The following is a 15,097-nucleotide window of genomic DNA, read 5'->3' as shown; positions in this document are numbered from 1 at the left end:
CATAAGTCAAATGAATAAAATGCTAATTTTCAGGAGAAAATGTAATATGCACTCAGCACCACATGGAGCTAGACACTGGATTCCTCATTCTGACTTCAGAGGATTACACAAGAGACTGGAGGTGGGGTGGTACTCTCTCCCTTTCCTTCTCAAGTCACAGGTCTCCTCGGCTCAAATGACACTGGGTCGTATCTGAGCATCGATCGACGGCAATATGCAGCAGCCTGCTTGGCCGTTCAATAATGTCACAGGGTCTCTTGTTATTCAGCATTGATCTTCCTGCTCTGGACAAGTCTCTGGTTGACTCAGTGTCCATCAACCTCCACAACCCTTCACCTGATCTGGGACAACATCAGCCTCCTCGGATCCTTTCAAACGTGCGTGCATGTCTTAGACAAGAAACACCCTCTTAAGGGCCTCTGTAAACTACCATAAAGCGCTCTCTTCAAAACACAACTGGTTTTTTAAATGTCCATATAAGAAGTAATGTTCAAAAATAAACAGCAACTCAGCATTCAATATGAATCAATTGCCATATTGAAGTATCTGATGTGCTAAGTGTTTCACTGCCAGTTTATCAGCAAGCATCTTGGAGGAACATTTACTTTGCCGTAAGCTTTCGCATGCAAGTTCAGGTAATGTGCGAAGACGACAGCTGGTATGCTGACTGGCAGTGCTCGGCAAACAAGGGGAACAAATATGAGCTGTCACTACATGAGATGACAAGCTTGAGAGATGCGGATAATGATAGCGGTGGGAGGTGAGCGCCGGCTCCTATAAAAAGCTTCAGCTCTAGAGGGTTGACAAACATAAGCTTGTTACTGGTGAGAATCAGTGTCTGATGGGAGTGTTAGCAATTGCTATTGCCACCAGTTGAGCTGAGGAGTGATCTACAGAGCACTTTAAAAGCCAAGGAGGAATTTTTTGGACAACAAACACCCTTCAAATTCTGGTTCATGTTTATGCAGTGTAAAGCATTGAAAAACAACAGACTATTGGGTTAAATTACTATGTACATCTTCAGGTTAATAAGGGTGTCATGCTTGTTTAATGTAAAAATCACCTGTATGGTGTGGTCTCAGATTTTCCAAGAGGAAGTAGCAATTGATTACAAGGCATTGGAAAACATATATTTGGCAGATATAAGTATGTGAAAAATGGAGACAATGAAACAGAGCAACGGATGTATCGAGTAGAACATGGAGCCAATAACCGTGATGGTGACCCGCTGTCTTGCTCATGCTGGCTGGACTAGGCTACTCCCATTGGCCCAAGCGGAACCATCTGTCCCCTTGAGAGGGGGCCTTCCTTGACAGGAGGACATGACATCATGACATGCCAAGAGCAGGTTGTAGCACCGCTTGGCTACAGAAGGCTTGTGTGGTGAAAACCACAACGCCGAGAGATTAGTCACATATGACTGTTGAAACGGCTTGATCCATCCCTCACTAAACGTCTTTAAAGAGCAATGAATAAAAGGAGGTCTATAATAAGACAAAATCCTTGTCGTCTTTGCATTTTACTTTCCGCAGACACGTGTAATTACAGAAAAGAGGGTTTCGTTGGTTTGAGTGAAGTTTTAATTGCAGTTTTGCTATAAATACAACTGATAAAAAAAAAAAGAGACCAAAGTGAGATGAGAAGAACAAAAGAACAATTGAAAGAAAAAAGAGACGTGTGTGATGCTGGCAAAATCGACAACTACTTCACTTGTAAAAACATCTCTAACTGGTATCTTGCAATGTTTAAGACTAATCTACTAATACATCCACACAAAATGTTTGTCAAAAGCTCAACCTCTACTTCAAGGATGCACATTTTGGGCCAACACCGTTTGATCTTTTAATAACTCCACACCTTCAGGGTGACGGCTGGCATGGTTAATATCGCTCTTAGCAAGGTTTAAAAGGCTTATAAGATGTGACAGTGCTTATGTGTTTCTTGCAGGTTTCTAGAGAAAGAGATCACGGGAAAATGAACATCTGCCTATCTGAGAGAGGCAAGCGCTAGCAGCTGTCATAACACTGGATGTGGGCGCTCTAACCGATGATGGCAGGAGAAACTATTAGATAATACCAAAGTGTGCAAAGCGAGTGAGCAAATGATAAAAAACAAAAACAAAAAAACAGACAGAACTAACTTCACAAAAGTAACAAAAACACAAAATAAAAATGCCAAATCAGATCAAACAATGGAAACCCAGACAAAATAAATCCTCTATTTTAAAAAGTTCCTAAAACCACAGGCTGAAGTTTTGCTGAGTTTCGGCAGTTTCTTTAAGGACATTTAAACTGGCAGTGACAAGCTTCGCCATATACACTGTTAGAAATTTTTTTGTGCAAATATTGTACCTTTGTCATACAACACATTGTCACTGGGGCAGTATTCTAAAAAGTACATCTTTGTACATTCTCTAGGTCTAAAAGGTGCATATTAGTACTTTAGACTAGTAATATGTGCCCTTAAGGTAGCAGACTTAAGGTAATACTATGAACGCTTTAGGAGTAAGTAAGGTACAAAAGTGTACTGCCTAAGGATGCACCAATACCATTTTTTCAGAACTGATCCGATACCAAAAATTCTGAGTATCGACCGATACCGATCTGATACCAGCGCAGTTTTTTTTTAATCAAGTAGAATTTCTATAACTCTGTGTTGAACTGATAATCACTCTTTTCTGTGTTAAACACAATCTACTTAATACAGACAACTTCATTATAAAAAATAAAAAAAAGATTATAATCTATGACAAAAATGCTATTATAAACTAGATTAGTGGATAATTCAGCAGTAAATTTTACTCTAGAAAAATCACGAGTGCCCAATAATTGTACAAAATCAACATTTAGTGAAAAAAACATTATTTAGTGGGGAACAAGTAAGAGACAATAAGTGTAGCACTAAATCTGGTAAAACGTTAAACATTACTCTTTGTATTGTTGTAAAATACATTCATGAAAAACAAGTATATATGTACTATAAAATTAAGACATTTTTTAAATGTATAGCGCAGCTGTTTAATGAGGCAGCAACATATGATAGATAGGACAGAACAAGAAAGGCTATTCATAATCTTGCATTGCGCAAAAGTATTGTGATATGAAAGCCTCCAATACAGTGCGGCACAAAGCAGAATGAGGCTCTTGAAGCAACATGGAGTCACAGAGCGCAGCGATTCGAGTCCGCATTGAAAAGTTCAAAGCACAAAGGAGACATATTGATGCGTAGTGTATTATACAGTATCTATCTATGCAATAGTTTATTGAGCCTTTTCTTTAAACAGTTTTCAGTTACTGTGCACGTGAAGAACAATTATAGTGCTCTCTAACAGACACCCGGTAGAAAGTAACATGATTAAGTTACAGCAATACAGTCCAGCAAGATAAAGTCATTTTCTTGAAACCATAGACCTCTATCTACAGATCAAGTATAATAATAGTAACATTGAATCATCTTGGAGAGAGTTTCATCGTGTTGACTGTCGTAACCGAACGCGACGCGCTGTTTGAGTGCTGAATGGAGAATGACTGACAGCGCAGCTGAGGGAGGAGTTAACGTGAACTTGAATTCAATGACTTAAATATTCATTTCTATCTCACATTATAATATAGAATGGCTTCAGAACACTTATACTTAACACTTAATATAGTGCACGAAAACTTTATGGTGCTTTATAATGTTTTTGTGCCTTTTGTGAAGCTTAACAATATCGGATTTGGATCGGCCTCGTCTGACCGATACCCGATCCAGCAAAGAATGGCAGAATCCCACTGCCCCAGTGACCTTCATGGTTACAATAGCTCAATTTTTGCACGATATTTCCTCTCAATGAAGCAACCAGATACCGTTAATTTTCATTTTCATTTTCATTGGCGAAGCAAAAGAAGAGCTCAACTTTATGCAAATGAACAGTTATGGTGACTCTGTAGCTCATAGACTCTTTAGAATTAGAGATCTTCATCTAATTAATCGATGTCAGTGTGAACGTAGCCTTCCCGGGGGACACAAAGGCAATAAAATAGCTCAAAATCAGAAGTGCCAAGTTCCAGGAGTTCTTGTCTATAACTTTCAAGTGTTTCTTAATTAGCTGGTTCAGGTGTGTTTGATTTGGGTTGAACAGTGAAGGAAGGCAGATCTCCAGGAACAGGATTGGGCACCTCTGCTCTAGTAAAACTACAACAATACCACAACAGAGCAAGGGTAGCAACCCTGCTCCTGGAGGGCCACTTTCAAGTAGACTTAAGTTCAAACAACTGTTCTAACAGCGTTGGAGCTGAACTCTGCAGGAAAGTGAACTGAACTCCTCCAGGAGCAGGTTTTGCAGCCCAATTTTCTAGAGAATCTGCACCTGTAATTAATATTTTTGACGCTAAACTTTCAAGCGGTACCAGTCGAATGGGTTTAAGCTACTGTCCTACCTCATACTCCTGGGAAAAGCGGAGGGCATCATTGGCCTTGAGTCGCTCGATGTGGTCCGCCAACTCGCAGACAGATATGGGAGGATGTTCTCTCATTCCTAAAATAGAAAGTAAGACAACAAGAAGTGATGAGCACATCTCAGAGTATCACACCTGATGCATCGTACCGTTACGGCAGGGAGCGGGTCTGTCAGTTTTGAGTTGAGGAGGGCACAATATAAAGAGATTCTTCTTGCACCTTGATGTGACAATCCCTCTGCGAGATTTGTGGTGACATATGTTGTGTCCTCTTATGTCTATACCCCAAACACACTTTGGATTTGTTATCTGGGGGGTCAGCTTGCTGCCAAAAAACATTTCCCTGCCACTGCCAGTGCTTGTGAACGTATCAAGGCTACATGCTCAGCTGGATCTGAGGAAATGCTCAGCCTGCGTGATGTTCGATAAGGAAAGGAAGGAGGCTTGTAATAGAGAGGATCTATCATTGGGATTCCAATGGTTGAGGATGAATGAGCAAGACAGGGATGCTTAATGGGACATGGTTGGGTATGATTCCCCATTATGAGTTCATTATGCCCACAGTGAGCACAGTAATGTCTGGAAGAGCCCCCTGTCAGCTACTTCATGCAACTGTTACTGCGAGACAGTGGGCGGCAGGATCAAGGGCCACTCTCTTAATCAACCGCACTGATACGATGCCAGAAAAAACCCTGATTTGCAGTATCCTCTGATCTGGCAGAATGCAGACACATTTTGCATTTCTTTGCTAGAATATGTCAGTCATGTGTTGCAACATACTGTGTATGAATGAATGAATGAAAATGAATGAATAATTAGGTAAATCCTCAGCAGGAGTACATGCTAATTTAGAGTGTCAGTGGTGTAAGCTGGGAACTGCTTAGTAGTAGATAAAGGAAGATGTCCAAATACCTTGAGGGATCACTATATACATGTGACAAAGTAATGTTAAAAGTAATGTTGAAACAGTGAAAATAAGCAACAACTCTACCATATTTTTGCTGGATACTGTATCCTGAATATTCGGTATTCAGATACCCTACTCATTTGACATTGTTTTTTTTTTGTGTACTTTGTAGCAGGAAAGTACATGTATACATATAACAAAAATGGAGTTTGCAATTTACATACAAACATAATTTCAACTGTTTTCTAGCACACAAATGGGACACAAAGTATTCTGTATATTTAGAGGCTAATGTTGCAATAAGCTGCACCATGAGCACATTAAGTGAATTCAACACTTGTTAAACAGCAAGTTAATTAGGCAGCGAAGAGCTACAACCCAGCATGCAAAGCAGGGAAAGGCCGATTACAAGATGTCTGGAATTGAAATGAATGTCCAAGGTCGTTTAAGTGAAAATGTAACTAGAAACTTGTGGATAGGAGGCTGGACATCTTACTGCTGCATATAAGACAACGACAGGAAATTAAATTTGATAATACGGGTATGTGTGTGCTGTACATAACATACAAGTGAATAACTCCTGGATTTAATGCAGGTACAACACAAGCAATTCCTGCCTCAGATATGCCTCAGATATGGTTTCTTCAACTAAGGCACTTTTTCCACATCATTCATTTGCCCACTAACAATGTCCAACAGGTTTTTTTTTTTTTTCTTCTCTGAAACATTATAAACATTTCCAGCACAGAATCATTTATATCACATCTCAGGTAAATTATTATCTGCTTAAACAGCATTTTAGAAATCAAATGGCTAACTCCTTTGTCTAGCCTTTGTCTTAGGCTATTTTTATAATTAGCATGCTATATATCCTAAATACACATAATTAAATCATGTTTTCACACAGAAATATTCTATTCTTAAGTAATATTTATTACCTTATACATTTATTAAAATGACGCCATAAGTGAGGGATAGACGTAAAATGTGTAAATATTTATATTAATTACTTTGTCAATAAATATTAAAATGGTTTGTTTACTTAAACTAGTTTTAAAAGTGTCATGATTAATATTGTTTATGAAGGATTTTCATATTTTAAGAAGTCTGAGTTAAAACAATAGTATCTTTATGTAAGACATATTAAAAAAGTTGGCAAAATAAATGAAGGCATAAATAAGTTTCAAAGAATGTAATCTTCATATATATATATATATATACACTGTATATATATATATATATATATACACTGTATATATATATATATATATATATATATATATATATATACACTGTATATATATATATATATAAAAAATTATAATAACAACATACCCTGATGACAAAGTACTCATACACATTTGTACTCATAAACAACACAAAAACAAGTCAATCCTGTGTTTCAAAATTTAATCAAACGTTGAAATGTGAAGTGTGCTTGTCACCACTCTGCAGCCATATGAAAACCGCTGGCTGTGGCAGTGGGGATTCACGGTAAGAGAGCTGTATGGCTGTTTTGCCTGCGGTAATTATGCACTCTTCAGGACTGAAAGGGTCTGTAATAACCTGGCTCGACTGCCACCACTCAGCTATTAGAGGAGAGAGAGGCAGGCCTGACATTTTCTCTTAGCGTCACAGATCTGCCTCTCATTCACCTTGGGAATGGAAGCAGGAAGGCTAATTAACAAAGAGGGGTTGAAAGAGAGCAAGAGGCCTTCAGGTGAATTGAGTCCATATAAGACACTCCAAGGAGATGGGACAGTGAGTGGAGAAACGGCAATAAACTGCTGAATTCAGAGCCACCAAAAGACAAATAGTACCTTAAATGCAATATGAAGCAGAGCGCTTCATTATGCTTTCCTATAGCTTCTGCTTATTCAGTATACTCACGCTGAACAAAGTCATAAAACAGTACATCTGTTTTCACACAAAGATGTTAAACACAAAAAAAAACCTTACAATATTTTAAAATGAAGTAGCTACTGTATAATATAGAGCTGCATAATTATTATTATTTTTGTTCAAGAAACATCGATTCTGAACAGACAACTAAACAAAATTACATGTAATTTACTAAAGGTTCTGACAAAATGTTAATTCCTGCAGTCTATTTAAAAATATATATTTAATTAATTTGAATTATTAATATTATTTTTTTAAATCGCTTTGAATAAATGATTCAGTGGCTCACTTGTTTCCTTACTGGATGACTCAGCGTTTTTAAACGAATCTCTTGAGTTAATGATTCAATGACAAAAAAAAAATAACAGTCACTTGTCGCCACCAACTGGTGTAACAATGTAATTAATACAATATTTATTTGAAGCATCAAGTTACTTTCAAAAGATGATTTACTCTATTTTGATACCTTAGACATCAATCTTTATAATTCTTGTAACAGAAAAAAATGTTTACCGTGTGCTTGTAAAGCTGTTTCATACCCATATATAACAACTGCTCTCTCTGGGTCAGCGGCAGCGTCAACACAGACCTGTATGTTAGCTGTATTTGTCAAAGGTTTAATAGACATAGCAGAATCGCTGTCATTTAGGAATAAGACCGCGAGGGGATTTGAATCGAGGTTGCGATCTTTTAGCAATTAATCGTGCAGCCCTAATTTATAATATAAAATAGCTTATAAAAAAGCTTTTATCTGTCTTTCAGTTGCAGTGTTATGACTGAAAGCGCCTCCTCTCTCATGTGCTGTCTTTATAGGTGTGGTGGGCGGGCCGTGAAGATTTGAAGATATGCACAGCAGTGACAGATCATTCTGATTACAAAGACACACTGTCAGTTCAGTCTGCATGCGCTTACAAATCCTGTTTATGCTAAATTACACATTCGGTGGCATATGGTGACGCGTGCACCGAGAAAATAATATCAGGATTACTGAACAAGATACAGATGATATAGTGCAATGGATGATGTGGATGTATTGTGTATGTGAAGAAAAGAAAGATTGAATTTGTGCATTGTGCATATGGTGATAGGCTTAAATATCACACACACTGAGTCATAGGAAAAGTGTACACGTGCATATGGAGGAGAACACATGGGGCTCTGGCAGACTGGTAGTGTGTGTCTACAGTACATATGGTGTACGATGTGTTACCTGGTGTCTGGTAATTGAGTCTCCTCATTTCTACAGGATCAGACGAGTTGGCCAGAAGACAATCCTTCACACCACTAGAGTGATCATCTTTAGGTAGGGGGGATGCCCTCTTCCTGTAAGAACAAAATGGAGTCAGCATGAGTATGGCTATTGACTCATTCAGGCCATGACACCCTCACCAACAGAGGATGGCCTGCAGATTCAAAAGATTCCGAAAACAAGATAAAATAAATAGTTTTGAGGGATGGGACAGTGAAATGTGGACATTAGCATCTCCACAATAAAAGAACATCAATTAAACACACTTGTAGAGTAACATTTTGTGCCCTGTGCTGACAACTCAACACATGATTTGCAATTTGCTAGTCTAGAAATTGGACAAAACATTTAGTCAATTCTGCCGTGCAAAGGCAAAAGACCTTAACTTCAATTTTGGTCAAAATTAGTTATTGCCATTTTTGGAACAATGGACATCAGTTTTATCATGTGGAAAAATATCTTGAGTCAATTTTGTTCTTTTCTGCTAAAAATAAGATGTTGTTTTTGTCATAACTTCCAAAAGCAGAGGGAAAGCAAAGGCAGAAGCCCTTAACATCAGTTACGGTCTTTTAGCGTTGTTCCGCTGCACTCTAGAATGCTGGAATCAAGTTACAGTTGGAGTTAAGGCACTCTGCCTTTGTTTTACCAACGTTAAATTTTTGCGCTGAAGTTACGGTGTAACGTTAATGCCTATATGTAATTGAAGCACTTTTGCCACAACCATTAAATAAATAAAGTGAAAATAAAATTGTTGCAGTGGTTGTTTTTAAATGTATCTAACATTATTAATGGCCTATCCTCGCAGGAAAATGATGGTGGAGATGGCTTTGAAACGCAAATACCATGATCAAGGTAAGGATGATATGGATACATGAAGAATTTTTTTTTTTTAGATATGCAATTTACTTCAGATTTTGTGAAATTCAGCTAGGATACTGGTAGCCTAGTTAGCTAGCTAGCGATGCAAACTTGGGCTAAGATAGGCTACTTGACACACAAAACACAACTATTCCTGATCAAGAAATAGCCTAATGTTACATAATAGATGGTGTGTCAGCTGTAAGACACCATAAATCAAAGCTTGGATACTATCCAGCCAATCTGACAGTCCATGCATTCACTGACAGAAAACAACGCGAGTGGGTTGGGGATGCCTCACGATAAGTAAGGGGAGGAGAAAACATTACCACGCAAACAAACAAACCCAGCAGATATAACTTAGATTGCAGCTTACCTTTTTTTAACATGGTCAAACTCAAAATCCATGGAAAACGACATCCACTGAGAAGACAATCCATTGTTTAAATCCATCATGTGCCGGCTGGCTAACTTTAAATATACTTTATTTTTACTGGCGCTTATCTTTGCACACACAACATATGAAACCGGCTAATCAGCGCGTTCCTCAATCCGCAACGGCAAGCAGAGAGCACGTCAGAAAACAGAGGCCTGTGTGTGTGTGTGTGTGTGTGTGTGTGTCAAATCAAATCTTTCAAATGTAAGACATATTTGTGAAAGGTTACTTTAACTTCTTAAAGTGTTATTTTACTTAAATTAAGAACACCGATAAAGTTTTAAAACGATCCAGTACAGTAGCCTTCTCATTTTTTATTTTGTAATATTCTATTGATGTAATATTAAGCCTTCTAAACAGAACTCACTAAATGTTATTTTAAGACTATCATTGTTATCATTATTTTTATCATTGTCATTGTTTTTTATAGAGTGATAAAAGTCAAAATGGTCAATAAATTAGAAGTTAAGGTACTTTGCCTTTGTATGAGCCATTATTGTTTTGCAGATAATGCAAAGGCAGAATGCAGTAACTTCCGAATAAGGGTCAAAGGTCAAGTTTGAGCTCAATTTTTTTTTATGTAGATAAATATATTCATTATGACAACTACTTGGCAAATTTTCAGTGTCCTACCTATCATACAATTGGCTGGACAACAAAAAAACTTTAAAGTCATTTTTCTCAGTTTCACACTCTGGTGAGTTAAGGTCTTTTGCCTTTGTAGGGCAGAATTGTATCATACAACAATGTTAAAAGGTTTGGTGCCAGAATGATAAAAAAAGAAAAGAAAAAAAGAATACTTTTATACAGCAAGAATGCTTTAAAGTGATCAAAAGTGACAGCAAAAAAATCATATAATTTTACAAAAGATTTCTATTTCAAACTTTCTTTTTGAACTTTGTTCATCAAAGAATATATAAAACAACATCACGGTTTCCACAAAATTAACTAGCTGTTTTCAACATTGATGATAATCAGAAATTTTTCTTAGGTATCAAATCAGATAATATCTGAATGATTTCTGAAGGATCAATATATTTAAATATATTTATATTTAAGGATCAATATAATTATAATATTTAATATGTTATATTACATTTTTACTGTATATTTTACCAAATAAATGCCCTGGTGAGCATAAGAGACTTCTCTTACCAACCCTCAACTTTTTAAACAATACTGTTACTGTACATTACACTAAATTTGTATACTATCTTAAATTATAATATAATATAATTATAGGAGTTTTAGGAGCACACTAGCATATAGATGACCTCAAAGCTAATAGAGGTCGATTACAAGTCGCAAAACTCCAAATTTGTTTTCACAAGGTTTTTAAGACAACATATTAATCAGTCTAAAAAGCACGAGCCTCATTTCCTGTTAAAGCTTTGTTGCTTTTAGAGCACATTAGGATTTCCCTTAGGGATGTGAAGGGGTCACGGTGATCCGAAATAAAAGCCAAATAGCGTGTTTGTTCAGCGCCTCGCTCGATTTTGTTAGCAAGCTCACTAAATATTCAGGGTGCGATGCTTTTGTTTGTGGGGAAAACAAGGCGACTAGGTAATTAGCACATCAGCTGGATGGCACAACACCGGTAATTACGCCACTGTAGCACCTGCACTCCTGAGCGCACTCTTCCAGCAAGTAAAGCTGTCGCGCGCACACATACACGGAGACGCAGAACATATGTCAGTGGAAACCCATCCTCAGACACATGGACACAAATCCCCAACCAAAATGGAAGTATGCACGGGAAATTTCACATCTCACTGCACTCAATTTGTAAGGTTCTGAGCACAGTTTTCTAGCTTTAATAAGCCTGAATAGCTCAAATGAGGCTGACACCAGAGAGGCGGGCTGCACTGAAGGGTCTTCAGCATATGCCACTTAACAGAGCCGGGCGTATAGCATCGCTAATCACTAGAGCACTGGACAAGTAGCCCCTCACCTTCATTGTACATACAGTAAGTCTCAACACGCTTCAATTATTCAGTTGGGCGTTATTACATATACGGTACACCAGAGGCTAAAAGGATCCATTTGTACTGGGTTCAGCATGAAACGCAAAGATACAAATAACAGAAAATGGCCATTTTGCTCTGGGAGAGACCGTATATATGCGTTAGAGATATATTTTGTACATTAGCGGGTAAGAGGGAAAGAAAAAAAGAAAAGAAACAACAGTTCGGTGGAGGGAAATGTCAGCTTTGAAGACGAGAACATTTCTATTTCGGCAGCCGCCGGGCTGGCATTTCCTTAACAATGGGCCATTCAGGGCTCAGGTGAGACAGCAGAAAGGCTGACTGCACACGCTCAGTCTGTGTGACCTTCAGGAGGAGGTGAAGGATCAACACGAACAGCACGGCAAAAAAAAAAAAAAAAAAAACATCCCCAAAAATAAAACATCACGATCACAACAGCAAAACATGCACCACTGAAACGACGTAAACCCAATGGACTGGAACTTTTCAAGGGCAGCAGGGTGTGAGGGTGAACTACGGTCAATCTTTATTCAAAAAGGCAATTACAGCCAACATCCTGTTTTGGATGAACTGAACTGATAGTCAATGAACAGTAACCTGTGCGGCCACACCTGTAGACCCTGCAGCCTGTGAAGAGTGAGACAGATGACACTTCTGAAATGAAAACCATGACAGAAAGACACCTGGCCATAATCTGAAGGTACCTACCTCTCCTGTTTGCTGCGTTTGTATGGAGTGGAGGAAGGAAGAGACATTTGATTAGTTGCTGTCAGACACCTAGAGACCCAAGTGAGCTGTGCGGCTAACCTTGCGTCTTTCAGAAATTAGACTTTGTGTTTGAAGATGGTGATTTAAAAAGATTTTTCTTAATTTTATTTGAATAAGTACTCTAATGGAATGACTGACTGGAACAGCCTCAGCGTTTGCTTCAGCTTAGGTAACTAGGTAATATCTCTTCTGCCCCCATTCAGGGGTATAATACAAAAAAAGTGTAGAAGACAATGGCAAAAAAGGTATTTTTCATCTTGTTTATATGACATAGACTGCTTCAATGTATTTACAAACACATATTCATATATCGGTACCATATCGGTTATCGGCCAATATATATATTTTTTAAATGGTTTATTATTGTGTTGAAAACCTTGTCTTTTTCATCTTGTTTATCTAACACAAGTATTATCCACTGCTTCGGTTTATATACAAACACATAATCATGGGGATTAATAATATACCATATAAGTTATCAGCCGATATTAGAGTTTTTTTCTTTATTATTTTTTCTTGTGCTGAAAACCTTGTGTTTTTCCATCTTGTTCATATATTATCCACTGCTTCAATTTATAAACAAACACATAATCATAAGGAGGCAAAATATATCGGTACCATATCAGTTATCGAACGATATTATAGAATTTTTTTTTTTTACATTTAGATGACCTTTGTTGTCATCTAAAGCTCAAACTAATCATTTAAAACACCATTAAATGTGATCTTTCATAAATCTCAAAATAGATATCCATTTGTAATAATGTACCTTATAGCTTTGTGATGTTTAAATATGCTTGTAGCATTTAAAACAATTGATTTTAGTTTTTAGTTTTATTTTTGATTTATTTAGACAAAATACTGTAGAATTTTAATATGTTATCGACCACAACATGAAATGATCTGCTTATCGGTATCAGTCAAAATATCAATATAGTGCATCCCTACATTAAATGTTCATTTTCAGCAAAGAATCAAAAAGGCTAATCTCTTTTGTGATCAGATTTTGCATTAAGGCATCCGGCGGTATGACCGCCTGTTAGCAACAAACAATACAGCCACTGACAAAATCGCTGTCAGTGTGAACAAACATAAGAGAGAGAAAGTTAAGGCCAGCAGTGAAATAGACCAGTTATCATTCCTGAAGAATAAGAATAGCAGAGCTACTCGCTGGACTATCTGGCTCACAGCGGTGGCAGTGCAAGATGACAGCTTTTAGAATAGCATCAGCAGGTTGTGGCGAAACAGCCACATAACCGCTCACCTGCTGAAACTTAAAGCTGACGCTGCCATTTCACCGCTGCATCTTCGCTCGTGAACGGCCTCTATTTAAGTCACTGCAAAGCTAAAAGAGTCCTGTGCCACCAAGGGGGCTGAAATGGTGGATTTGTGTCAAACGTGGAGAAAATCAGAGCAAAACAAACGCAAGGTCTGCTCTGAAGTAAGGGATTTTACTAAGACGGGCTTGAGGGAGTATAAGTCGGTACTGAATAAGCGTTATGAATGGGACCACCGGGTCATGCCGCGAGCTACATGTCTGCCTTATTCGGCTGAGTCAAGATGTCATTATGAATAATGTCCTCCTTTTGTTCTCTCTGTGGGAAAGCTAGCTAAAATTAGCCACATCTTGTTCCGTGTACAAAGCAGCCCTGAATTCAGAGTCACGCCGACGATGATGTGCAGGGGTGCATTTCATCTAAAATCAGACTTTCTCAGAGGCTGATACTTTCAGAGAGTTGCTCTCAGAGATACCGAAAAAAAAAAAAAGGGTGGGCCCATCAACAACAGTGAAAACTAGGGCTGTTAATTGATAAAATATAGAAATAATTATATGGAATGGTGAATATTAAATCTAATTAATCACAACTAATTGAGAAACACTTCAAATGAAGATAATTCAAACACATTACATTCAAACAGAAATATGGGATCTATCTTATCAGGAGGAACGATTATAAAGGTGCGGTCGCATTTACCGTCGTTCAGTGAATGTTCACAGGCCAAATCCAGTGAACAGTGAACCTCAGAAAGGAGTGATGGGAAACCTCTTCCTCACCTCTTGAAGAGCAGGATAGCGATAACTATGATGATGATGAGCACCACGGCGAGCACGGGGCCCATGACCCAAAGCATCTCAGGCGGCTCCATACTGCGCTGCATATGGTTTTCATCTGTCACCATGATGAGGTCCGAGTATGGGCTGGCTGAGAAGGTCCGCTACAGAGAGAGAGAGAGAGAGAGAGAGAGAGAAAGTGTGTGTGAGTCCACAGCAACAAGATACACAAGAGTTATGGCTGACCTGGAGCAAATGAGAACTTGTTTGGATGTGATGCTTCATTTGATGCATTTAAGTACTTTAAGCTAAAGTATCTGTCTTTGTCATGACATTTTGAAGATGTCTTCAGCTCAATACTCCAGTCTTCAGTGGCACATGATCCTTCAGAAATCATTCTAATATCTACCATGCTGCTCAAGAAACATTTCTTATTATAATAATCAATGTTGAAAGCGGTTATGCTGCTTAATTTTGTGTAAACTGTAATACATTTTTTCAGG

General features: G+C 38.0%; 1 protein-coding gene across 9 annotated transcripts in view; it reads right to left on the bottom strand.

The window, feature by feature from the left end:
* The window catches only part of ptprfb (protein tyrosine phosphatase receptor type Fb), a 196,713-nt gene that overhangs the window by 14,150 nt on the left and 167,466 nt on the right, over nt 1-15,097 (bottom strand). For all 9 annotated transcript variants that reach the window (XM_084121072.1, XM_084121077.1, XM_084121073.1 and 6 more), the window contains 3 exons: nt 14,598-14,758; nt 8,456-8,568; nt 4,419-4,516 (listed from right to left, as the gene is read on the bottom strand). In XM_084121072.1, the coding sequence (XP_083977198.1) occupies nt 4,419-4,516; nt 8,456-8,568; nt 14,598-14,758 (372 nt within the window). The remainder of the gene's footprint in view (nt 1-4,418; nt 4,517-8,455; nt 8,569-14,597; nt 14,759-15,097) is intronic.

The sequence above is a fragment of the Abramis brama genome, assembly GCF_963993115.1.
Source record: "Abramis brama genome assembly, chromosome: 7".
NCBI lineage: Eukaryota > Metazoa > Chordata > Actinopteri > Cypriniformes > Leuciscidae > Abramis > Abramis brama.
Note: the sequence above shows the minus strand (reverse complement) of the source record. Positions and strands in the feature narration are given on the sequence as shown.